The sequence below is a fragment of the Aulostomus chinensis genome, chromosome 2, assembly GCF_037954235.1.
Source record: "Aulostomus chinensis isolate RoL2024-O1b breed Wild chromosome 2, RoL_Achi_v1.0, whole genome shotgun sequence".
Taxonomy (NCBI): Eukaryota; Metazoa; Chordata; class Actinopteri; order Syngnathiformes; family Aulostomidae; genus Aulostomus; species Aulostomus chinensis.
This window is the reverse complement of record NC_141321.1, coordinates 34,639,846-34,665,224: the sequence shown is the minus strand read 5'-3', so window position 1 is coordinate 34,665,224 and position 25,379 is coordinate 34,639,846. Positions and strand designations below refer to the sequence as shown.

General features: G+C 48.3%; 1 protein-coding gene across 5 annotated transcripts in view; it reads right to left on the bottom strand.

Annotated features, from left to right (window-relative positions):
* Window positions 1-24,531, bottom strand: part of LOC147269800 (myocyte-specific enhancer factor 2A-like) — a 29,427-nt gene extending 4,896 nt beyond the window's left edge. The window contains exons 1-7 of one of the 5 annotated variants that reach the window (XM_086190797.1): window positions 24,474-24,531; window positions 21,130-21,212; window positions 11,941-12,124; window positions 8,869-9,072; window positions 2,428-2,562; window positions 448-664; window positions 180-233 (exon numbers count right to left, since the gene is read on the bottom strand). In XM_086190797.1, the coding sequence (XP_086046923.1) occupies window positions 180-233; window positions 448-664; window positions 2,428-2,562; window positions 8,869-9,072; window positions 11,941-11,994 (664 nt within the window). In that variant the 5' untranslated portion in view covers window positions 11,995-12,124; window positions 21,130-21,212; window positions 24,474-24,531. Of the gene's footprint in view, window positions 1-179; window positions 234-447; window positions 665-2,427; window positions 2,563-8,868; window positions 9,073-9,169; window positions 9,308-11,940; window positions 12,125-12,746; window positions 12,896-12,973; window positions 13,070-21,129; window positions 21,213-24,473 lie in introns of those variants that run through there. The other 4 variants (XM_086190815.1, XM_086190822.1, XM_086190807.1 and 1 more) reach the window with 4 other exon arrangements.
* Between the last annotated feature and the right edge of the window lie 848 nt (window positions 24,532-25,379).

The window sequence follows — 25,379 nt, the reverse complement described above, 5'->3', positions numbered from 1 at the left end:
TGTTCACTGTGGAGAGCTGTGTTTTGACAGAATCCTGATTCCGTACTTGGAGACTTGTTTTTGGGGAGGGGGTCTCAGGAGTGAGTTCCCTCTCGTGGGTTCACTCTAGAGGTGAACACACACCTCAGAGTGAACGGCTACAGTCACTCTGAGGTGTGTGTCTGCATGAAGACGCTCACCAGCGGGCTCAGATCCATTTTGCATAGCAAGATCAGAACCTCCCTGCAGGTCACCTGAGGTCAAACACAAGCGCGCAAACACACACACACACACACACACACACACACACACACACACACACACACACACACAGTTTATTTCGGTGGGCTCTTCCCTCATCTACATGATGGTAGAAATGGCTACTTTTGGTTAATGATAACTTATTTATCCAAAATTGTGGAAAAAAATCTTTTTAACACACACACACACACACACACACACACACACCTGTATTTCCTGTGTTGGGGGATCTCTGGTTCATGTGTCTGTGCAGGTGAGAATGAGGAGAGGACAGGATGCTGCTGTCGGTGAGAGTAGCAGTCGCGGCAGTGAGAGCCTGGGAGATGGCCCCCCCCCCTGCCCCAGCTCCTCCCCCTGGCGTGGGGCTGTACCCCATGCTGCCAGGGGATACATGCATGAAGTTATGCTGCGGGAGGCCTGTGGACTAGAGGGAGGTGAAAGACACACACATCACCATGAGCTCAAACAAAAGCAGACGCAAACATTTCTTACGTAATTCTGTTTATTCGATCTCATTTCTGTTCTCTCACAAACAAATCCTCTCCATCTGAGTTCAACACTGGGAAAAATAGGACATAGAAATGTATCATCTAACAAATAGAAGACAGATTCAAGTGACAATGACAACCCAACAAGTGGGTTCACGATTTCTAACTCATGGAGCTGCGCATAGGAGGACGAATATTCAGATGTGATTCAGCTTTGTAAGTTATGTCCAGTTATATTTGGTTAAATCTAGTTATAATTGGTTATATCTAGTTATATTTGGTTAAATCTAGTTATATTTGGTTATACCTAGTTATAATTGGTTAAATCCAGTTATATTTGGTTAAATCTAGTTATAATTGGTTATATCTAGTTATAATTGGTTATATCTAGTTATATTTGGTTAAATCTACTTATATTTGGTTATACCTAGTTATATTTGGTTATACCTAGTTATAATTGGTTATATTTGGTTAAATCTAGTTATATTTGGTTACACCTAGTTATAATTGGTTATATCTAGTTATATTTGGTTAAATCTACTTATATTTGGTTATACCTAGTTATATTTGGTTAAATCTACTTATATTTGGTTACACCTAGTTATAATTGGTTATATCTAGTTATATTTGGTTAAATCTACTTATATTTGGTTATACCTATTTATACCTAGTTATATTTGGTTAAATCTAGTTATATTTGGTTACACCTAGTTATAATTGGTTATATCTAGTTATATTTGGTTAAATCTACTTATATTTGGTTATACCTAGTTATATTTGGTTAAATCTAGTTATATTTGGTTATTATCTAGTTATATTTGGTTATACCTAGTTATAATTGGTTATATCTAGTTATATTTGGTTAAATCTACTTATATTTGGTTATACCTAGTTATATTTGGTTAAATCTAGTTATATTTGGTTATTATCTAGTTATATTTGGTTATACCTAGTTATAATTGGTTATATCTAGTTATATTTGGTTAAATCTAGTTATACTTGGTTAAACCTAGTTATATTTGGTTATTATCTACTTATATTAGGTTATACCTAGTTATAATTGGTTATATCTAGTTATATTTGGTTAAATCTACTTATATTTGGTTATACCTAGTTATATTTGGTTAAATCTAGTTATATTTGGTTATGCCTAGTTATATTTGGTTGTATCTAGCTATATTTGACTGTACCTAGTTATATTTGGTTATATCTAGCTATATTTGGTTATATCTAGTTATATTTGGCTATACCTAGTTATATTTGTTTATATCTTGCTATATTTGACTATACCTAGTTATATTTGGTTATATCTAGTTATATTTGTTTATATCTTGCTATATTTGGCTATACCTAGTTATATTTGGTTATATCTAGTTATATTTGGCTATACCTAGTTATATGTGTTATACCTAGTTATATCTGTTTATACCTAATTATACTTGGTTATACCTAGTTATATTTGGCTAAACTTAGTTATATTTGGCTATATCTAGTTATAGCTGTTTATATCTAGTCATATTTGGTTATACCTAGTTATATTTGGTTATACCTAGTTATAATTGCTAATATCTAGTTAGATTTGGTTATAATGGATATAAACGTGTCCATCACTGAGGCTGAAATCTGAAGACAATCAGGGCTCGTCAAATCTTAATGAAGAGAATGCTGAAATCCAACATTCAGCTTTAATTCAACTTACAATTTTATGGCTTCTCATCATGTGGTCAAACTCTTCATTAATCTTCTTGTACTTCTCCTCAGTATTGGGTGTGAGGACATAGGAGGCGTCGGCGTCGGGGCTGTCGCAGCCTCGGTGCTCCTTCTTGTTCAGGGCCTGTCAAAGCAACAAATTAGAGAGTGACACAGGAAATGGTCAGCACGGCTCACTGACTGGTGTTGTGCCTCCCTAGGCAACCGTTAGCTGAGCACCGCTAACCGTTGCACTCAGGCTTCCAGCATCATCAGAAGGGTCCTTTAGTGAAGATGATCTTGATGAACTAAACCTGGAAGATGGAGATGACCACTTCCTGTTGACGCAGTACTGTAGAGATTCTGTATATCTGAATTATTTCATAAAGGTTTACATAATTTTTCCTGAGAAATGAATGAATAAAAAAGTCCTACAGTATAAATCTTGTGATGTTAAAGAACGTGACAGAATTCTTGGATGCGTCAGCATTGAGGCGTCTCTTGTTTCCTCCCCTCCGAGTTTTTAGAAATAGTCTTTCAATCCTGCTTCACCCTGCTGACCAACGGCTAAACAATACGCAGCAAATGATGCCTGACCTCCCTGACAGAGGTAGAGACTGACTGCTGGGAATTACAAAGTTTATTTGACAGTGACACAAGCAGAGTTCCTGCAGTACCAGGATGTGAGCGGCTCATCATTCATGTTGTTGCTGCCGTTTGGTTGGCTCTGCGTTCAGCGTCATTTCCATCTTCCAGGAGACTTCAGCAGGGTTCATTGGTGGGTTGTTATGATGTTGCAGCTCACTTCCCAGGGCTGATTGAACAACGACGGCTTCGCTGATGTAAATTCAAAGCAGCTGGACCTCAGAAGAGGATTCATAGTAAAACAAATCAAATCATATAAGCATCATGTGAGCCTGGACGATGACATCACCTCTCTGGTATCCATCATCTCATCTCTGGGACTCATTACATGACACATCATGGCATGAAGAGTCCGGACTGATGAAGCAACACAGCAGCCAGCTGACCGTCTGTCCGCCACATGGCAGCAGCATTCCCAGACACTCGCACTTCCTCAAGCTTGACACACACACTCACACGTCTATTTTCACCACAGCCCTGAACTGTGACGAGTTACACACTCGCTTCCTGCTCAGTGCAACAGTTTCACGTTTCAAGTGAAGATCGAGACGGCCAGTTTAGGATCCTGAGTCTCACCACGTCGGGTGTGATGAGCTCCGGGTGTCGCTCTGGAACCAGACCAGAGGAGGCCACACGAGGGTACGTCATTGGAGGAACCATGTAGCCGTTCCAGCAGCTAACATTAGCCTCCAGCTAATCATGGCAAAGAAAATATTTTCATCGAACATTTAAAGAATGTTTTGAGGGTGTTACATCGTTTCACGTAATTTTCTTGTATGGTTAAATGCAAAAGAGTTGAACTGCACCTTTTGAGAATGTGTGGAGAAAACTGTTGTTTATTTGCTTGAACTTTAATTGTAATGTGGCCTCCTGCGCTGCTGTGTTTGTTGGAGACAAATGACGATTTTCACTTCAACGTGGTGCTACAGCAGACGCGTCCTGCCTCCTCATCGCCTTCAAACTGAAGAGAACCTCTTGGTTTGATTCCACAATAATGAGGATAACGATATCGTTAATCATGCAGCGACATCAGTCAAAATAATGAGAGCTAGATATTTTCTCACCGTGGTGCAGCTCTGCCTGGACCTACAATCTGTTGCCTCAACATGTGCAGGAGGTGTTTTGGAGAGCTTCATTCCAGCTTTAAGAAGAAGGTTCTGAAGACATTACACTCTGGTGTTGCAGCATACTGGCTGCTGCTGGCTGCCCATCTTGTAGGGGTGGTGTGCTGGGCAGCAGCATAGCAGCTGCAGACAAGGAGACTGGACAAACTGGTGAAGAAGGCCAGCTCTGTCCTGGGATGCCCCCTGGACCAGTGGCCGTGGTGGGAGAGGAGATGATGGCCAGTTGGCGTCTCTGTTGAGCACTGACTCTCACCCATGAACACCACCCTGACAGCGCTGGAGAGCTCCTTCAGTGACAGAGGTTCCACAGGTCCTTCCTACAGTACCTGCAGCTGTCAGACTGGACGACAAGCACTGGTCCCAGTGACCCCCCCACCACGATCTTAGTGTGCAGTAGCCAACACGGTACTGGGACACAACCAACACTTGTGCTGCTAGTATTTATGATAGTTTAATTGTAGTTTATTCTAGTTCCTGCTGTTTACTGCTCTGTACTCTTTCTGCTGCTCTAACAGGAACAGCTTCCCCACCGAGGGACCGATGAAGGTTCATCTTGTCTCATCTCGTCTTGCAGGACAGTACTGCAGTATCAAGTCTGTGTTTCTATTAAAGCAGATACTGTGAGACCAGGCTAACACTGCCATCTGAGACCTTAAGATCTAGTCTTCTTTGTTCTGGGACGGATGAGTGTAACCATAACTAGAACATCCCTGACAAAACCCAAAGTAGAGTTTTTCAAAATAAAGGAATATACACAAAAAAATTGAACTTAATTTGTATAATCATCCAAATCCACATGGCCAAACTGCTCTTTAAAATCCAAACAGGTTTTGGTAAACGTGTGAATAAATGGGTAGTTTGACTTTAGAGCTCAGAGGACTTCTCATTGTTCTTAGACAGTGATGGCTCAAATCCACGCATGGGGTCAAAGGTCAGAGGTGCAGTTGACCTTTCTACAGGTCTGTTTTACTGCTCTCGTACTAGCAAAGCGGTGAACCTGAGGATGAAATCTCTGACTCCGCCGGCGCTACAGCGCTTCATCAGGTAGCGTTTACATCTCTGTCTGACGATGATTCACGGTTAGATGTAATCAGGTCACAGGGCTGTGGGCGTGTGTGTGTGTGTGTGTGTGGGGGGGGGGGGCAGACTGCAGGGTCTCCAGGGATCTGGTCATGGTGCTATAAGTGGCTGGTTTCTGTGTGTGTGTGTGTGTGTGTGAGGGGGGGGGGGTCCTCATCATCTTAAATGTCAAAGTGGGCTTTAGTGGATCTCCTCAGGATGGCCGCCACCACGAGTCATGAGCTCCTCCGTTAAGCATCTCAACATGTGAGAGTGGTGTGTTGTTGGCATTGGGGCTCCATCAAAGATAGAACAACCCCCCCCCCCCTTGATGGCTAATAATAGGGCCTGCATGGAGGGGGTGACATGTGATTCACCACATCTCTGGCGGAGCTGAGCTCGAACACCTTCAATGGACAGTTCTTAGTGAAGTCTGATTAACGGGTGAACCCGACGCTGTGCTGGCTGTCAGTGTGACGTCGCTGTCACTTCCTGTTTCGGCTCTGGTTCACCGGCGCTGCAGAGCTCTGGACGGCTGCTCAGATGAACTCAGCTCTGCTGCCCACTCATCTGTCTCGTTATCATGACACAAGGTCATGTGTCGCTTAGATCAGCTGACCAGTTTGGACTTGGTTCTTGTTTGGCTCGGCTGAGCTGCAGAGGTGAAGAAGCCCGGCTCCACCGTCTCCTCCTGGAGACCTGGAGATCCTTCATCCTTGTCACCATTCAATCACCAAACATTCTAGTGAATTATTTCAAGGTGCAGACGAGTGTTGTTCTGAACCTCTGGCAGGTCACCACCTTTCCACCGGAGCCGCTTTCAGTGTGGTTCTGTCCTCCAAATGAATTCAAACCCATGCAGTAGTTCCACCCTCCCTTCTTCACCTCGTCTCCTGTGAGCTGCAGATGTGGACGAACAAACTCTCAGGCGGTTTTTCAACATCTCTTGTTGTCTGTCATGAAAACCCTCTGACTGGCTGGTGTCACCACGCGCCGCTGCTTATCAGCTCGCAGAGATGGAACACGTAACAGAGTCTGCAGGTTATACCTCCATCCATGTTCCCCCTCTCCTCCTGTTGAGGGTGGTGGGGGTGGAGCCTATCCCAGCAGCCTTCCCCCTGGACAGGTCACCAGTCCATGGCAGGGCCAACACATAGAGACAGACAACCATTGGCTCTCCCAGCCACGCCTACGGTCAATTTAGAGTCTGGATTAACCTGGTCCCTCTTGATGTCTTTGGACTGTGGAGGAAGCTGGAGTACCAGAGAGAACCCAGCAGGAACAGGGAGAACATGGAGAATCCACACAGAAAGATCCCGTGCTGCAGCCGGGGCTCCACCCACAACCTTCTTGCTGGGGGGCCACAGGGAGGACCACTGCTCCACCAAGCCACCCCTGCCAGGTTATTTTATTTTGAAATCAACCAGCTACTTCACTTTACTTCCTGCTACGTGCAGTCTGCCGTGTGCAACACTTGTCTGGACAGAGCAGAGCTGCTGTGTGTCAGGAGGAACTAGCAACAGAACTCAGAACTACATTTCTTTTTAAATGAAAATGAAAAATTGAGACTTTAAGGAGAGGAAGTTGCAGACGTGACCACCAAGGCGGTGTGAGCTACACGGACCCTCAGTACACACACACACACATACACACACACACACACACACACACACACTCACACACACACGCACACGCACACACACACACACACACGTGTTCTCCTGATTAACGAGAAGAAACTTCACGAACGGCTGCAAGCTTCCAATCGGTTTTGTTGCTTTAAATTCACGTCTTTTACGAAACAATTTTTGTCTGTCTGGTAACGAGGGATTTTGATGAGACAGCCCTCATTCAGGTGTTGAAGAATGGATGAAGTTACAAGACAGGATCTTTATTCTTTAATGGAAAGGGAGGATTGGATCTCTCCTCCATGTTCGGTTTACTGGTAACCCTCCACAATCTTCCTCTCGCTCCCTCCCACCAGGCAGGTCTGCTGCTGCCAGCGGGAGTCACGTTACACATCAGTCAAATATCGCGGCTAAATGTTGCAAAAAGGCCCAGGTGAGGATGTAAAACAGCCTGCCGGAGTTGCAGGCTTTGTTTAACCAGCGTGTCCATTCGTGACATTCATGGGAGAAAACACATGAGGACTGGAAGCAGGCGCATCCCACCTGGCGTGTGTTTGCTGGAGCCGACGCAGGTTAGCACAGGTGTCTGCTTGTGGTTCAGGAGCGGATGACAGCCTGCAGGATCCAGCATCTTTGACAGTTCACAGACTTGAACAGGTTTAGACGCTGCGGGGTTTAGGTTTTTTGTCTGTAAGTCTAATCGGCCCCTGGAGAGGGGATATTGACTGTAAACCTCTGAGGAGAGACGACAGTGAGGCCTGGAGGAGAGGAAGAGTCTCAGAACAGAAACACACCAACTGTTTGAGAAGCTAAACTTCCAACTTACAGTTGAAGGTTTTACAATCAGCAGTATCCAGGTCTGTGTGTGTGTCTGTGTGTGTGTGTGTGTGTGTGTGTGAGAGAGAGGCTTACATAAACAGTCAGAAAGTGAGTCATGAGGTTCATTCATATTTCATGGCAGCAGCAGCAGAGATGAGTACATGTTGTGGGAGGCGACAGGACAGCGCCGCTCAGGGACCACGATGCAGGCGTCACCGCGCCGATGACGCCGGCGACGGTGACTCAGACCACAGACCCACATGTGCGTCCTGGCTAGACCCGGCGGTCAATGCTAGACCAGGGGTTGGGGGGGCAACAGGACTTGTAATCAATATCAGGAGTCTTCGAAACTTTTCTCCCTGTGAGCTGGAGTCAGTGAGACGTTGAGGATGTCGGTTTAGATCCGTCTGAACACGCAACTCATGAGGATGAACTCATCCTCTCGGTGAGGTGTGATTCTTACCAACGGAAGATGTTTTCTTCAGGCTTCGTTGACTCTGCAGCTCCGCACACATTCTTGTTTTAACAAGGCCATGACGGAATTCACCAGTGACAATAATCTGCCTTCACTCAGATCGACCGGCAGCCACACTGACAACACCTTCATTCGGCAAGCGAGAACTCGACCGGCCGGCTTGTCCTCACATCTGACTCAGGAAACGTCGAAGTTCTTATTTTCCAACTTTCATTTTTTAACGAACCAAACACATCTGTGGCAGATCTCTTCCATCCCTGCACTCCCGGTCCTGGTCTGGTTCTGATCCAACTAAATGAACTTCAGCGCTCCCTCGCTGGACAAAGTCACCTCTCTAAAGCCCAAAGTGCCCATCAGACATTTAGGACTTTTCAACCTTGATAGAAAAATAAGAATTTGAGTGTAAATCCTCTCCCTCTCCTTCCTGCTGCATCTCTTTATTTCCTCTCTTTCCATCCTGCATTACTTTCTCTCTCTTTTCTCTCTGTTTCTTCTCTTCTGGCTTCGTCCGAGAAACAAACAGCATCATCTCTCTCTCTCTCTCCTTTCTATCATTTCTGGAGCAAAAATATAAAAGTCACGTTCAGCGGCCACAAACTGAACTACTGAGTCAAGTCTCCTCCACACAAATGGCTCACACGTCTTTGACCTGAGGAAACCTTTGCAAACACTCGCGGTGACATCACGGCGCTGCCGCTCACCTCGACGATGTCAGCGTTGGTTCGGCTCTCATGAGGCTCGTTGTACTCGGTGTACTTGAGGAGAACTTTGTCCATGTCGGTGCTGGCGTACTGGAACAGCTTGTTGGAGCTGTTGAAGATGATGAGAGCGATCTCACAGTCACACAGGACGCTCAGCTCGTAGGCCTTCTTCATCAGACCGAACTTCCTCTTCATGAAAGTCACCTGAAAGACAGAAACCAGGGCCCACTCCAGTTTACATGAATTATCCATGAAATTATGAAATTGCAGAAAAATGGCTGAGTTCTTTCTTTGGATGCACCAGCAGGGGATGACGTAACGTTCTCTGCTAGATGACGGTACGTGATGAAAGCTGGGATTCAGCCAACTGTGTGTTTGTCATGAAAGTTGCGTTGTTGAACCTGACAAAGAACCTCAGAGGCCAAATTTTTAGTAGCTGTGCTCACTGGTTGCCCATAGCAACAAAAGCAGTTGAAAACAAGTACAAAACACTTGGTTCACCAATAGTTCGCTTGATATTTTTATGGAAACGCAAATATTCAATGTCTAAGTGGTAAATATCCCAGTTGCACCTTCCGTTAGTCGCTTACGTGAGACACTCTGGCAACGTGAGGGGCAGAAGAACCTTTTGGCTGCTTGTATCAGCGATCTGGTTCTTAAAGCCACCACTAGAAACCCGTGAAGGCAGGTGGGCATGTCATGCTGAGCAGGATCCAACGGTCCCCCTTCAACACACCTGGAACTATGCAAAAACTTTGGAAACTAATTTAAATTTCAAACTATTTGACAACACAATCAGCTGCTCATCTGCGCGTTCGAAGGGTTACTGACAGAGTCAATCAAGTCAATAGCAGGCTGGAGAGACAAACGTGCCTGTCTGAGTGACAGATGAGGAGGGCGGCGGGAGATGTGGGTGAGGAAAACAGCGGTAATCTTTCCACTCCCTTGATGATTAGCATGGAGATGCTGAGGAGGCTGGAGGGTGCTGATCGTAGCGCTAACTGGTGTGAGGACTGGAAAAGACGGATTCTAGCTAAAAACACATGGCAGATAAAGAAGAGCTCAAACCCAAAATAGGGTGCAAGAGCCTAAGTATCCAGCAGGCTCCAGGGACGGTGCTCCGGCAGCAGCCGAGGTATCTAGAAAGCGCCGGCCAACACAAGCCCACATCAAAAATACACACTGATATTTATTTTCCAGCCACGTCCCTATTTTCAGCGCCTGCATCTTCCTGCCAGACAATTCAGAATGTGTCACACAAGGAGGGAGAGAATGGGAAGGGAGGACGTGGGAGGAGATGGAGGGAGGAGATGGAGAACTTCAGTCCCTGGAGGGGATGACAGGAACCTGGAAGATGGTTTCTGCTGGAACGTCCCGGTGGACGTGACATCAGGGCCGGCAGAAGGAACCAGCAAGGTTTTCCACTTCTGTAACGGTCACCTTCAAGATTCTCAGGCTTGATCAAATTAACGACTGTGCCTCTACTGTTCAGAGATGTAGTTAATACAAATACTCCAATCGTGTACTTCTGTATTCCTCTGTGGCAGCTAATACTACATTCATGTGTATTTGCTTTCAGTCCAGACTGCTGCACCATCAACGGCTTCTTCATCTCATCACCCATCAATGAGCTTCCATGGCTGTTACTCATCTCACACGAGGCCTGCACACCAGTCTGTCATACTGGAGGGAATGGTCACATTGTACTGGGGTGTAATTTTTGTGGGGATGTGTATCAAAGTCATTTTGTGCTGCCCTCTGTCCTACAGGACCTCACCAGGTTCCTGTGGATTTAACGGTGAACTACATTGTTCTGCAGTGTTTCGTGGTATGACGATCAGTCAAAAAGCTTGATGCACTTGACACACGAGCAAAAATAGAAACCAACTTCTCAAAATAGAGTAAAGAGCCTAAATATACAGCAGGCCCCAGTGATGGTGCACAGGCCAAAGCCGAGCCAGCGTCTATCTAAAAACGTTCCCGCCAAAACAACCAAACATCAAACATAAACATCATCGATATTTATTTTCCAGCCACATCCCTATTTCCAGCGCCCGCAACGTCCTTCCAGACAGGCTGGTATTTGCTGTGCTGCTGGGGGTGTTATATATAGAGCGGACAGACAGACAGGGATTCCAGTGGGCAGCAGTGTGGCTGAGCAAGGAGACGGCGAGGAGAGAAGGCGCTGTGTGTCCCTGACACTGACACACCCTGCTAATGACAGGGTGCCGTCCGGACCCAGCTAACCCCAAATGACTGCCTCGCCACCAGCTGTGACCACTGTACAGTCAAAAGTTAAAAAAACAAAACAAAACTGCAACCGTGGGGAATCCACCGAGGGTTCCTTGAGGGATCCCTTCACAATCTGTCACTGAGCCAGCTGCCGCCAGCACACTCATAATATTTGATCTACAGGGAACGCTATTTTTAAAACGTGAAACTTCCACTTTGCTTGTTGGTCTCTTGGATCGTGACCTTGTTGGAGTCGAATCTTGGGATTCAGATGCAATAATCAACACGTCAGTGAGGGGGAAACCTTCCAGCACCAGAAACTGGGGAAGCTACACTAAGTAATGATTGTAAGTCTTCCTTTGTGATGCTGTGAGACAACAGAAACAACGGGCACCAACCCCAGGAGTAGGTGGACCCTTTAGTCCTGATGTTGTGCAGTTCTGCTCTTGGTGTCGCAAGATCAGGGAAAATTAACATGAAAACTAGAATCTGAGAAGCGGTTTCTCTGTTCCTCATCCAGAGGACAGCTCTCCCTCGCTGGCTCCTTCAGACTGGAGGAACTTTTTCAAACCTCTTAAACTGCTGGGGAAAGGACCACTTCCAGGCATGTCTGGACCTCAGGATCTGGGAACCATTTTAGTTCTCAGGACCCCCATTTGAGGAACCTTTTCATCTCCTTCCTGGAGGGCAGGTGGTTTCTAAGTGTTTGCTGATTGGCTGAAGACCAGCAGATGCAGCGCGTGAATGCCATTTTTTGAAGCAAACCAGCTTCCATCTCAGAGTTCAGATGCAAATCTGGGCGCCGCATCATCAGGACACTGCTCTCCAAAGTCCACTCACCTGGCGGTTCCTCTCATCGACGATGCGAGTGATCTGGATCTTCTTCCTCCCCATCGCCAAAAACAATTTCCACTAACAGACGAGGAAGATGATTGTTGACGGGCGGGTTGAGTTCCAGAGACGCTCCTTAGCACGCAGTCCCACCAGCAGTGCTGTTAATCCAGCTGCAGCGCGGCATGGCTCGCTGAAAGAGAGCGAGAAACAGAGGTTCGTCACTGGTTAATGAGACATATTTAACACACAGAACATTTCAGCCGCTGAACAACCAAAACATCCAAGCAGTCAGGAGATGGACGCTCCCCCGCCTGCCTGCGACAAACGACCAAGTACGATTCTGGTGACCGAAGACTCGCTTCCAGCTGATTTCAAAGAACAAGAAAATAAATAAAGACCCAAAAACATTTAGTCTCCTCTACGTTAGCTTGGTGAGACCCGAGGTGCCGCTCTGGGCTTCACTTTCCATTTCTGCTACTCAGAATCTCCTGGGGAAATTTTGTAGTCCTACAGGAAGTGGTCATCTCCTGGTTCCTCCCCCAGCAGCCACTGGGATTGTTCCGTGTGATTTTGGATGATTGAATCAGTGAATCAGCTCTGGTGAGCAGAAGTGGATCATGTGATTGTGTATTCACTGTCCTCCACATCCTCGCTGGTCTCATTTAAGACACACAAACACGGCAAAATTCACCAGTGTCATATTCACATGCAGGTTTTACGCCATCGAAAAAGAAAAAGGTTAAAAAGCTTCAACTCTTTGGAACTGAGATGAGGAATCCTGAGGGAGCCTGTTTCCAGGTGATGGGACTCACACCAGGACGCCAGCGAGGTGCTTCGTCCCGTCGCCCAGGGTCGAGGAGGAGACACCTCCAGCTTCTTCCTCCAAACATCTGAGCTCCCAGCACTTCAACAATGGCAGTCCTTTTTTAATCTGACTCTCTTCAATTCATCACCTCTGGATCTACGTAAACACAACAGGAAGGACACAAGCGCGTACCGAGAACCTCCGGACCAACGTGGTATCTACCTCATCACATACCTCGACTCCGTGGCTCACAGCGGATCCTCCATTCCCCAAAGTGAGCATTCAGCCCAGCAGCCCTCAGTCAACTCGCCTCTCTTCTCCCACTCTTTCCCTCCCCTGCCCCTCAGCCCGAGTGGTTCTGAGTCCAGCCTCCCCAGAGCTTCTTAGCTCTTTCCTAATCTCATCTGATCTAGGAGGAGGCAGAGAGCGAGGCGAAGCCCAGCTTTATCCTACCGCTGCGGGATTACTGCAGCATGTGGAGTCCAGAGGCGAGTCACCAAAGCCCAACTCCAGTTCACAGCTTGGGGACATGGAACAAACATTAGTCAGAGGAAATCTGTTGATTTGACTGCCCTCTCTTTATTTGATCCAATATCAGCAACTGAGTTCTGGCACCATACGGCAGACAGAGGAAGAATCAAAGACAGGACATACAGGACTCTTCCTCCCTCCCGTGGAACAAACGCCGCCGTCTCACACGCTTATTTTCTCCTCCTTCATCTAAAAGATACATTCTAATAAGATAATGGCGAATGGTTTGGAAGAGCGTGCAGGGTTTGGTCGAACCCTGCAGCCGCTGTCCTCAACCGGCCAGATCCCAGCTGATCCGGCCAAGTCAGTTCAGGATACAGCACGTAACAGACAAAGACTCCTTGCTTGTTCAGGATTTAAAGGTCACGAGGATTTATCTGATTACAATCTGGATGATTTGATGGGAAGATGCAAATATTTAAAAAAAATAAAAGAAATCATCATTTCCAGGAATCCGCTCTGCTGGTGCAGTCAGAACGGGAGGGAACGCTGCTGATGGCTGAGTTCAGTTTAATTTGTTTGAGGTTTTCCATTAAATGTAGAAATCTTTCTGAGATTCAGGTCTTCAGACTGTTCAACCAGTAGTGTGGTTTTACTGGGCGCCAGTGGCCGCCTCATTACTGTGGGAGGGATTAGCAGGACGGCTGCACAGCTAATCAGGATTAATTGCAAATTATAATATGACCGACTGTAATTATCAAATCTCAGGGAGGTGTGATATTTGTTCAGTCACACTTTTGTCATTCAAATGGGGTTTTTCATTAAAATTGGAATGACAATGTAAAAAACAACAATCCCCCCTGACGCTGCACATCATATCTCAACTTTAGTCAAAATAATCACAAGCAGATATTACTTCACAAACCATTCAGCCCTAATTAGCAGAGTATCACATTGTTTGTACCAAAATGTGCCATGAAACTGATTTTGACAAGAAGATGGAGAAGAGAGGAACAGAGACGTGTTTTAACTTGAGCTTAAAAACTCTTCTGTGACGTCCTTTGTGTTTAGAATCGCTTTTATTACCCAAGTGGAGCCACGGCAGTCACGCACGTGCCGTTAACAGCTAGCATGACACCGATTTAGTCTCGTTTCAGCTTCTGCAGCGAGAAGTAGGAGCTCCAGTGTGGGACTTGAACGCAGCACGAGCCAGCATATCCAGAAAACAGAGAGAAACGTTTGGAGTGCAGAGGAGGAAAGAATCAACAGAAACGATGGAGAAACTGATAGTTCTGATGGAAGGTGAACAAATCTGCTTCAGCAGTCGACACCAGAGTGGCTCATCGCTCGTGCTAACTGTCTGGACGTTCACTTCCTGTGGCAGCCATATTGGATTGTTGATTTTTGCTGCATCTTTTCAGGCTCTTACATGTTCGACTTCCATCTAAGTGATGTGGTTGTCAGGACGACCAGGCTGCAGGCACACAAACTAACACAAGGCCCAGTTGCTGAGCACCATGGGACACTAGAATTGTAGACTTAAAATAGAAACATCCCGGGGGGGGGGGGGGGGGGGGGGGCAATATCAGAACGTTTACAGCAAATACTGGAATATTGTTTCCACGAGTTACTAAATATCTACACACTGGTACAGCAGATTCCCTCCCTCTTGACCTTCTCTAAATGCACCCCCCCACCCCACCCACACACACACACACACACACACACCCACACACACACACACACACACACACACCCCAACAAGAAGTGCTCAGCCCCCGGAGCGAAACTTGCAGCCAAACGCTCTCGTCTTTATCTCACCCATGAAATCCAATTCCTGTGGTTCTTTGGAAGCATGACCAGGCTTTGTGAGGGTGTGAAACACTCTTTTCCAAGGTTGGACGGCGGGGGATTTTACATCGGCGACGCCTTCACAACAGCAGCGCGGAGCTTAAGGTTGTTTGGTAAACGGAGCCCGGAGGTCTCCATCTCTCCTTCTACAGGAGCCACACGGACTGGTAGGTGTTAGGCAACCAATCGCTGCAGTTTGATCAGACGACGCCAGCAGTTAGAATGATCGGAATCTTCTGGTTTGCTTTGACTCGACGACTGTAGGCGGAGTTCGTGGAGCCTTGAATTAAGACTGGAAACGTTGGAGCGAGTTTGTCTGTGCAAAAATAACAAATTCTGCTGTCGTTAGCAAGCGGTTGGCAGCCAGCGGAGACTCCGGGGACACAGCGAGCCTCATCTACAGCAAGTCACATGTTGTCAGACTTAACAAACAAGACGCAGTTTCACTTGACCAGAGCTGGAGAGGTGCAGGTGGGACGGCGGCGGCGCCTCCACACGGCCACTGAGCTACGAAGAACGAGGTCGCTTCAAACGACAGAAGATCAAAAGTTGCATCAATTTTCTCTTTCAAATGAATTTGCATGTCAGCTCTGCTGTCCGGCTCTCAGTTGACCTGCAGCTCCTGCAAGTATGAAAGTGTTGTGAACACAACTGCAGTTCTACAGGAGCGCAGACGCACTGAGCTGAGGGAGAGACAGGTTCAGCAGCAGGACATCGGCCTTAATGAAGTCAGCATGTGGTGAAGCCCAGAGAGGTATTTACCACCGCAAAACGACGATGACGGGACGTGGTGAAAGCAGAGTTTGCTGGTTGCTCTAACAAGCAAAGTACTTCCTGTTTCGGTAGCGGCGGGGCTGCCAGCGGCAGAGGAGCGACCAGCAACACTCGCCAACATCAACATTAATCTTCAACTGCTGAGCAAACGTTGAGTGTGTGAACCGACCCGGGACGGAGCGGGCAGGATGAGCCACTGTCTGCCGGTTCAGGACAGGTTTGCTTCAGCGGGGCTGCTGACTCTCTTCACCTGAATCAAGCTGAAGGCCCTGCTTCTCCACCTGCTTTATGTTTCAAGCGTTTTACAGGACAAACATGAGAGGCGGAGCATTTTTAAATAATGACAGAAAAAAAATGACCCCCCCCCACCAGAATATCAGCTCCTCCTGATTTAATCACTTACAATATTAATGTAGAACAACCTGACCCTCAGATTACAGGACGCCTCAGCCAGATTATCCTGCAGCGTGAGGCAGGTTGCCCCTGACGCCGACCTGTTGACCCCAATAAACCCAAAAACAGTAAATTCCAAGAAGCCCTCAGAGCATCGCTGGTACTAATTAACAGCGTCTTGTTGCGTGGAGAACAAAGTCAAAGCTGCTGAAGGTTAATCAGGCGCGCCAGGTCGCTTCAGCACAAAGTAGCGTTGAGTAATTGGCGAATCTTTCATCCCTCCTCCTCATTAGTGACGATGCTCTCATCCCTAATTGTGTTGACCCCGCGGTGACCTCTGCTCTAGTCCCGCTGACAGCGAATCAGCGAGGCTTCATGCTGATGCTACCCAGCATGCAGCACCCTTACCGACCCTCGGTGAGCCGTGACAGCTGAGGTGTGAGCGTCCTGGTTCTGAAGGTTCTGAAACTGGCGGTGCATTCACCACCATCTCCTGGAGGATCTAAGTGTTCGTTTCATCACTGACTGATGACACAGATTAGGTTCCTTCCACGTTCCTCATTCTTCCTCTTCCCCTCCAGCTCTGCTCATCTGACTCTCCTCCGCTCTCTTCCTTTTTCCTCCAGCAGCTTATTTGCATCGTTTCCATCAGCGGGGAGGGAGAGGTGGTGCTGCTCAAGGCTACGCGAGCCCGGCTGATAGAAGACTTCCCCGCCGGCGAGCCCGGACATTCTTTGAAGTGCTGATAAACCGAGTTCTCCTTAAAGTTCTTCAGGGAACTTCTACATGATAAACATGCAGGCTGTGTGGTGGACCAGGTCCCCGGGGGAGGCGGAGCAGTCGGCTCAGGCTTGTTTACTGACTCTAGTCTTTAACGGTTTGCTGTTTACAGTAGCACTGCCCCCCCCCCCCCCACACACACACACACAGTAACTTCTTCATGTGAGTTTTCTTTGATGTAACGGAGGCGAATGACAATTTAGAAGAAAACATAATGGAGCAGCAGCTACATGAAAGAAGTAGCAATGAAATTAGCATTTTCTTATGCAAATGCTGCTCAGACACGGCGAGCAGAAGTTAACGGCGCCAACAACACCACCTGCCGCTGCGTCTCCTCGAGAGGCTGCTCAATGACGGACGCTTTGTCCTGGGGTTTCTGCACTCACTTCAGGTGGTTTTCAACTTCTCTGCAAACATCTTCTTCAGCTAAGCTCCGCCCATCTTTGACTCACACCACTGAGCAGCTGTGTGCACCGCCATCGCCTTCCTGGTTATCACCAAACTTTCTTTCTTCTTCTCCAGAGAAGCAGCAACACGTCCAGTAGCTGGTCCTGAAGAACCAGAACAACTGTCTGACAGCACTTCCTCCAGACCTCCCTCCACCTTTACCTGTTCAACGTCCAGACACGCCTGCTGTTTACCAGGCCACTCCTCTTCTGCGCGGCCTGGACTGCCTTCTTCAAGTGAATTTCAGAAAGCATCTCAAACTACTGATGTCATGTTTTCATCAAATATCAAGTGCATTTTAAGATCCTTTCAAAAATCATCTTACGTCGACGAGACTGGAACATCCTGACACGAGGCCTCTGGTCCAGGCGCCGAGGCATAAAAACGCCATTTAAAAGCTCTACTGGCTGTGAGTACCGTTCACCAGCCTCCTCGCCAAACTACTAATCTGCTCCGGCCCTGAATGTCGCTCAGTCCGTAATAACAACATTCGAGGGTGATGGATCATCAGCGGTCAGAGGCAGGCCTCTGCTGATGAGTTTTTGCCTGAAATGTAACAATCAAAGTCATCCCCCTCCAGCGGCGGCGAAGCCACTTAACGGCAGGCTGAGGGCCGGCGCAGATTAGACGGCTTAAACTGTCATCCGTCATCCAGCCAACATCCCAGGCGCTGAGGGGCTGCGTTCAGCAGGAGCCTCCGCAGAGAGGCAGCAGTGTGGTGATAGCGTGAGGCTGGAAATGAGCGTCTGACCCTGAATCAACCGCCATCGCACACGTGCGGGGCTCCGGCCACCGACTTCCTGGTTCCGTGTTTGTGGCCCGGCTGCACGCCGGCTCCCAGCCCTGTAAAAGCTCCAGGACAGCAGTCTGCTCATTTAATTACCGGCCGCTGTGATGTCATTTCATTATTGTGTTGCTTTTATGACAGTGGGATCAGATTTTCCTGTCCCAGCACAGACACTGATGTCATGCCTGCAACACCGAGTGAAACACAAGCTGCCCGTAAAATGTGGTTCCCCCAACACTCGGTTCCCTTAGTAAACCCAACGGAACCTTCCCTTCACACACGTAGTAGCTGTACTCTGGCCTTGTCTTGCTTCACAATGCAGCTGAGACGGTGGGAAATGAGACTGAACACACACACACACACACACACACACACACACACACACTATTTCATTTTCATTCAGAAAAACAAGTGATCCAGGTAGATGTGAGTCCATAGAGTAGGACGCACCCTGGATCTTCGGGAGATGTGGGTTTTAGTTTGCATCCGATTATCAAAACAAGCTGACGATATCAATAAGGAGGTCAAAGGTCAATTAGTCGTGAAGGAGGAATGGAGACGGACGTCCAGCGTCTTCCAGCTCTCAGACACGAACCTCCCTTCTTAGTTCCTGTTTCATTTTGCTCACTTGTTTTGTTTGTTTTCTTCACGTCAAAAATCCATCAGTCGATCTCGCTACTCTGAACAAGTTAACAGTGATGTGAAGTGGGAGGAGCTTCTTCTGGCGCCGCTGGCTCTATAAGTCTTGCTCATTTTCTCCGCAGATGAAGTTTCCTGATCGATCATCAAAACTCAAGTTTGACGACTGCGTCAAGCGTCGGCGGCTCAGCGTCTTCGTCCAGCTGCGGGCAGAGCGAGGTGGCGTGAGAGTCTGACCAGAAGTGTGTCTGGCAGCCAAACTGGAGCACACGCTCCACTCACGCCGCAGCAGGCGGGAGAACACGAGGACCAGAGTCACAGTTCCGGCCGTGTTCTGCTGGAGGAGCAGCACCTCATGTCATATAACCGCCACTTCACGGCGACGCTGCAGAGGCCAGGAAGACGTCAGCAGCAGTAAATCCCTGCTGGTGAGCGACCACAGAGATAACGCACGGTACAACACCAGAGATCGGCGCCGCCCTGCTTGATGTGGAAAGTTTGCCGAAGTGCAGGAGCGAATCACTGAGAGGAATCTGCAGCCGCCATCTTTTGATCTCGTAAATGATATTAAAATTAATTCTTCACCGTTTGTGTTTGTTCCTGCTCTCATTGAAATTCTGTGCTTTCAGCAAAGTAACATCTTCCTTTTAATGTTGGGGAGTGATGGGGAGTAGATCTGAGGCCGCTCTCCTCGGGGTCCTGCAGCAAATCCCCCACCCCCCAGCCGCCCCCCCAGCCCGCCGCCCCCTCCCCTCTCAAGTTAGCATGTGTTGGGGGACACGCAGAGTTCAGCTGGAGCCGTTTCATAAATCCGTCCACATCGAAACACTCGCTAGGAGCCGAGACCCGGAGGACTTGACGCGTCTCACCGTTTCAGGGGAGCGCGGGAGAGACCTTCCAATGAAGTTTGGATTATGACATCACAGCAACGATTCCTACTAAATATGGTGAATAACATTTAAAATGCAGTATCAGCAAAAATACCAACAGCTAAATGAATGACTGCTGACGTCTTCGTGCCACGAACGTGACTGCCAGTACTGACCTCTGCGGCCTGGAGAGCTCACCAGAGTACAGAGAACCGAGTATCAGTACACGATCACTGCATACCCACTACTACCACACGTGAGCAGTACTGCACAGGGTTACAGACTAGTAGGAGATGCTCTGACAGCAGTACTGCATCAGCCTGTGTTTTCTATCTTAATGTGACTTTAAGCTTGTTTCAACGACACCAGTTGACTCATGACATCAATAACTAAACTGTAAACAATAATAATCACAACAAGAACAATAACCCTAACGGTATGAGCTCCTCACCAAACGCTGCAGCTCTGGTGAACCTGGAGTTTCCCACAGTTACCAGAGGAAACAGCCTCACGACTCCGGAGGGAACTGATCCAGATTCAGGACATCAACACGTAGTCCAGCAGGATTTGCCCCGCCCCCAGAGCAGATCCCGCCAGAATGTCTGTCAACAGCTGGGGCTCACTGGTGCTGTAGACCCAGCGATGCATGTAGAAGCTCCAGCACTGATAAAGAACCAGGACCAAACCGTCTGGACCCGGTCTCACTCATTCAACAGTCTTGAATCAGCCAAACCACACTGCCACTGAGCCGGCACACGGCTGGAGCTGGCAGGCCTGAGGGGAGCAACAAGAGGCTTTCATGGGACCGCAGGGAAGTCCATCACAAGAGGATACTTGGAAAGGGTTTTATTGAATTCTTTTATTTACTAAGCGTAATTGTGTGGCCAGACGACCTGCAGCCAGAGGGTTGGAAGGATCGGTTCAGGCCTGATTACTGGGGAGAGTTCACCGTTCCAGGGGATTAGGAGAGGAGACCAGGGGAGGAGACCAGGGGAGGAGACCAGGAGGCCAGGGGAGGAGAAGCCCAGAAGCCTGGCAGTGAGTCACTGGCATCGGCAGAACCACACTTCCATGAGCCACTCAGAAACTGGGTCTGGCCTCTCTGTTGCTCAGTCTTCTGGACTACAGGCTGGAATACTGGAGTGCTGACATTAAAAATAAACACATTAAGAACAGGAACTCTGCGCTTGGGGGTGGGAGGGGTCCGACGCCACCTGGTGGCAGGAGGAGAGGACAGAAGGAGGTGTGGCTGCAAATGTGGACCCGTCAATAAAGCTGCCAGTGGTCGATGAGGAATAACGCCTCCCTAACCCGCCCACACCATAACCCCACCCCCTCCCTGAGTGGTGTCAGCGCTGAGGAATACTGAAGCGTCTCACCTGGAGATGAATGGCAGGTCTGCTGGCAGCAACAGGGAGATGATGTCAGCAGGATGAGCACTTCCTCTTCCTGTTCGGAGAGTCTGAGGAAAATAGGAAATTTATTTCCATGTTACCAGTAAAACAGTGGCATGTGAGAAGGGAGCAACGCTAAGTGTTTGGTAACCATGTGTACCAAACACAGTATCAGCCTGGTCCTCCTCAGCAGCTGCGTACTCCCTGGTACTTTTAGCACACATCTAGCGCCTCTGAAACCTTCCTTTACCAGCCAGGAACCTGGAGCAGAACCAAGCTAAATGGGGACGGACGTCTGCTCTGACTGGTCTGACTCAGTTCGCGTGTTAGCGTCAGGTAACATGGCGTCCGCTACAGCTGTGAGGGACGCGGCGTGTCATCGCTTCAATCAGAGCTGCTTCAGTCTGCCGCCGCTGCAGCAACTGTGTAGTTGACAAGAAACAACTAAGTCAGTCAGTAAGTCACAGAGGGCTCGAAATAACACACACACACACACACACACACACACACACACACACACACACACACACACACACACACACACACACTGCAGCCTCTATCCCTTCTGCCTGTGGTGCAAAAGGAGAAGTTTGTCCTTCAGAAATGTTGCTATTTCTGTTTACCACAAGACTGCAAACATTCTGTCATTACTGCAACACGGGGGGGGGGGGGGGTCACAGCCACTCAAAACAAGAAACTTTGCAAATGTAAAGAATTCAAACTTCACCAAACATGAACGCCTCACAAGTGAGATGAGGTGATGAGTGCACATCACATCAGCTACAGCTTCCTGCTGGTCTGAGAACGACCAGCTCACATGCTGGTCCAGAGGCGTTCAGGGGTCTCTGGAAGGAGGACCTTAGGGACCTGAGTTAGGACGATGGATGGATGATGGAGGATGGATGATGGATGGATGGATGATGGATGATGGATGGATGGATGATGGAGGATGGATGGATGGATGATGGATGGATGGACGATGGATGGATGATGGATGGATGGATGATGGATGGATGGATGATGGATGGATGGATGGATGGACGATGGATTGATGATGGAGGATGGGTGGATGGATGGATGGATGGATGGATGGATGATGGATGGATGGACGATGGATGGATGATGGATGGATGGATGATGGATGGATGGATGATGGATGGATGGATGGATGGACGATGGATTGATGATGGAGGATGGGTGGATGATGGATGATGGATGGATGATGGATGGATGGATAATGGATGGATGGATGGATGGATGGATGATGGAGGATGGATGATGGAGGATGGATGGAGGATGGATGGATGGATGGATGGATGGATGGAGGATGGATGGATGGAGGATGATGGATGGAGGATGGATGGAGGATGGATGGATGGATGGATGGATGGATGGATGGATGGAGGATGATGGATGGAGGATGATGGAGGATGGATGGATGGAGGATGGATGGAGGATGGATGGAGGATGATGGAGGATGATGGATGGAGGATGATGGATGGAGGATGATGGATGGATGGATGGATGGATGGAGGATGATGGATGGAGGATGATGGATGGATGGATGGATGGATGGATGGATGGAGGATGGATGGATGGAGGATGGATCTCCCAGAGGCATCATTCTGTTGTTTAGCCACTGAGCCTTTTTCTGTATCAGCAGTCGACACTGAGGAGCCAGAGTTCAGCTGGCATCCATCTTTCCTCCAGTTCACGTGTGTGTGTGTGAGTGTGTGAGTGAGAGTGTGTGTGTGTGTGAGTGAGTGAGTGTGTGACACTGTGTGTGTGTGTGAGTGTGTGTGTGAGAGTGTGTGTGTGTGAGTGAGTGAGTGTGTGACACTGTGTGTGTGTGTGAGTGTGTGTGTGAGAGTGTGTGTGTGTGAGTGAGTGAGTGTGTGACAGTGTGTGTGTGTGTGAGTGTGTGTGTGACAGTGTGTGACAGTGTGTGTGTGTGTGTGTGTGTGTGTGTGTGTGTGTGTGTGTGTGTGAGTGTGTGTGTGTGAGTGTGTGTGAGTGAATGACCTTTGCCACACAAGCTTCAGTGGTTGTATGAGCTCATAAATCATATTCATATTTGGGGAGAGAAGTAAATAAAGAAAACTCGGTCCAGGAGTTGAGCTCCTTCAAGTTGAAGTCTCCAGCGTTCCTGCAGCAGTGGACCGACCCGCCGAGTCCTGCCTGACACCCCAGGTTGAGGTACCGGGGTGGCGGCGCTGCTCCAGGAGAGGGATCTGCCTGACCGCAGCGTCACGTGACCTGATTGTCTGAGGACAGTAGGAGGCGAAGCCACTGCTGCCAGCTCTGGTAGTCAAGAACACCAGGAGCCCAGGGACCACCGGAACCACCTGATCTACAGAACCGGCGACCTCAGCTCCACCTGACAGCCCGGCGTCAGAACCAGCAGCTGAGCTTACAGGACTTTCGACTCCTGGATTCTCAGAGGAATGAGCACCTGTGCTCCTCATAGACTGGGATGTCATCCATCAACCCGAACACCTGGATCCAGGGCAGGCAGGGACTCAGGTGAAGGTGGGTCCACTCTGCACCACACGAGCCACTGCTTTGCTACCAGTGAGTTCAGACCTGGATTTTCATTCTCGGTACTCGAGGGCCGGTGAGGAACCTCTGTTTCGCGGAGCCGCGCAGGATCGTGGTATCGATCCTCCAGGAACGGATCAGTTTCTTCTGTCCCAGGGAATCAAGGCACCACACCCCCACGCTTCAGCGGGGACGCCCAAAAACGTGTATTGTCATCACACAGTACTTCAAGTTGCACTTTGTTTGGAGTAGTAAAGCTCTACGACTCCCTTCGGCCCACAGAACCAAACGATCCTCCATTTAATTCGTTTCATTTTCCAAAGTTTTTGTTCTGTGTTAAACTGAACCTTCACGCTGGCTGCTGCTCACCTGGGTGACCTGCCAGTCACCGACGTCATCAGGCACCGGACCAACACGGATGTTCAGTTCATTGAAGTACAGAGAGAAAATACTGCAGTATCATCTCACACCAGTACAAGTACACAATTTACAGTCTCAGAGCAGGAACTTAGGAGACTCCTGATGGATTTGTGGTAATCTAAGAAGTAGTACTACTACTAGTAGTAGTGGTACTCTGATTAAACAGTCTTAGTGTCACTGAAGAGCGCATCCAGAGCCATCGAGTCTCTCCCGGCGGCGGCTCCCGGACCGCGAGGCCACCGGTTCTGCTCCCGCCGTTGGAGCCGCAGCGGAAACAGTTTCTAACTCTTGTTCGTCTGAGGTTCTAAAACTCGGTACCGGACGCGGCAGCACAGCAACAAGCCACTCAAGAAGCCAGACGTTCTGCTTACCTCTCCGTGCTCCTCCGGCGGGCAGGCTGGTCCCGTATGAGCCGCCGACTCTCTCCGAGCAGCCAGCCGGACCTTTAACTCCGCCCCCCGACCGCTCACACTGCAGGCGCGGTGACGGAGGCGACCACCACCTACTGGGGACGGGTTCTGGTCCTCCGGCACCGGGTCCCACATGCCGGTGCCGCACGGTGACAATAAGGACAGTGACGTCCAACTACGGGCTCAAGGATAAAAAATACTTACAAATGTCCATAAATACATGAAATACTTCTCTAACAAGTACAGTTGTGGCGCATCGTTCACAGGCCTCGGGGAGGCAAGTATCTTTTACTTCGAGTATCTTTTACTTCACTTGTCTTTTGCTTCAAGTACCTTTTACTTCGAGTATCTTTTACTTCAAGTACCTTTTACTTCGAGTATCTTTTACTTCAAGTACCTTTTACTTCGAGTATCTTTCAGTTTTCTCCCATTTGACGGGTAAATTCTTTGATTCTGGGGTTCTCACTCGTCATCTTAGCAACATTTTCATTATTAAAGGGTAAAAGTTCGTTTCAGAACTTTGATATTTGAGTTTTTTAATTTTTATCTTCCTTTCTGTTTTCAAACGGACTCCACTCTCAGAGTTTAGTGTCGTTCCTGTGGTGAGAAGTAGGACAAGTATGACTGAGTGGGTCACATGAAGAGCTTCCATCTGTAGGCCGGGGGGGGGGGGGGGGGGGTCTGCAGGACAAGTTAATGAAGTCACACATTTTATTGTTTCTATTTCTCCTCAATAACAAGGAGTTACAGGGCAGCAGCTTTTGTTAGCGTCTCAAATTATGCCCCTAGTCATGTTCCCGGGCAGATACTGGGTAACGTGAGGAGAGTGGATTACTGCACGTGAGGTGCTGGGGGCCCAAACACGAG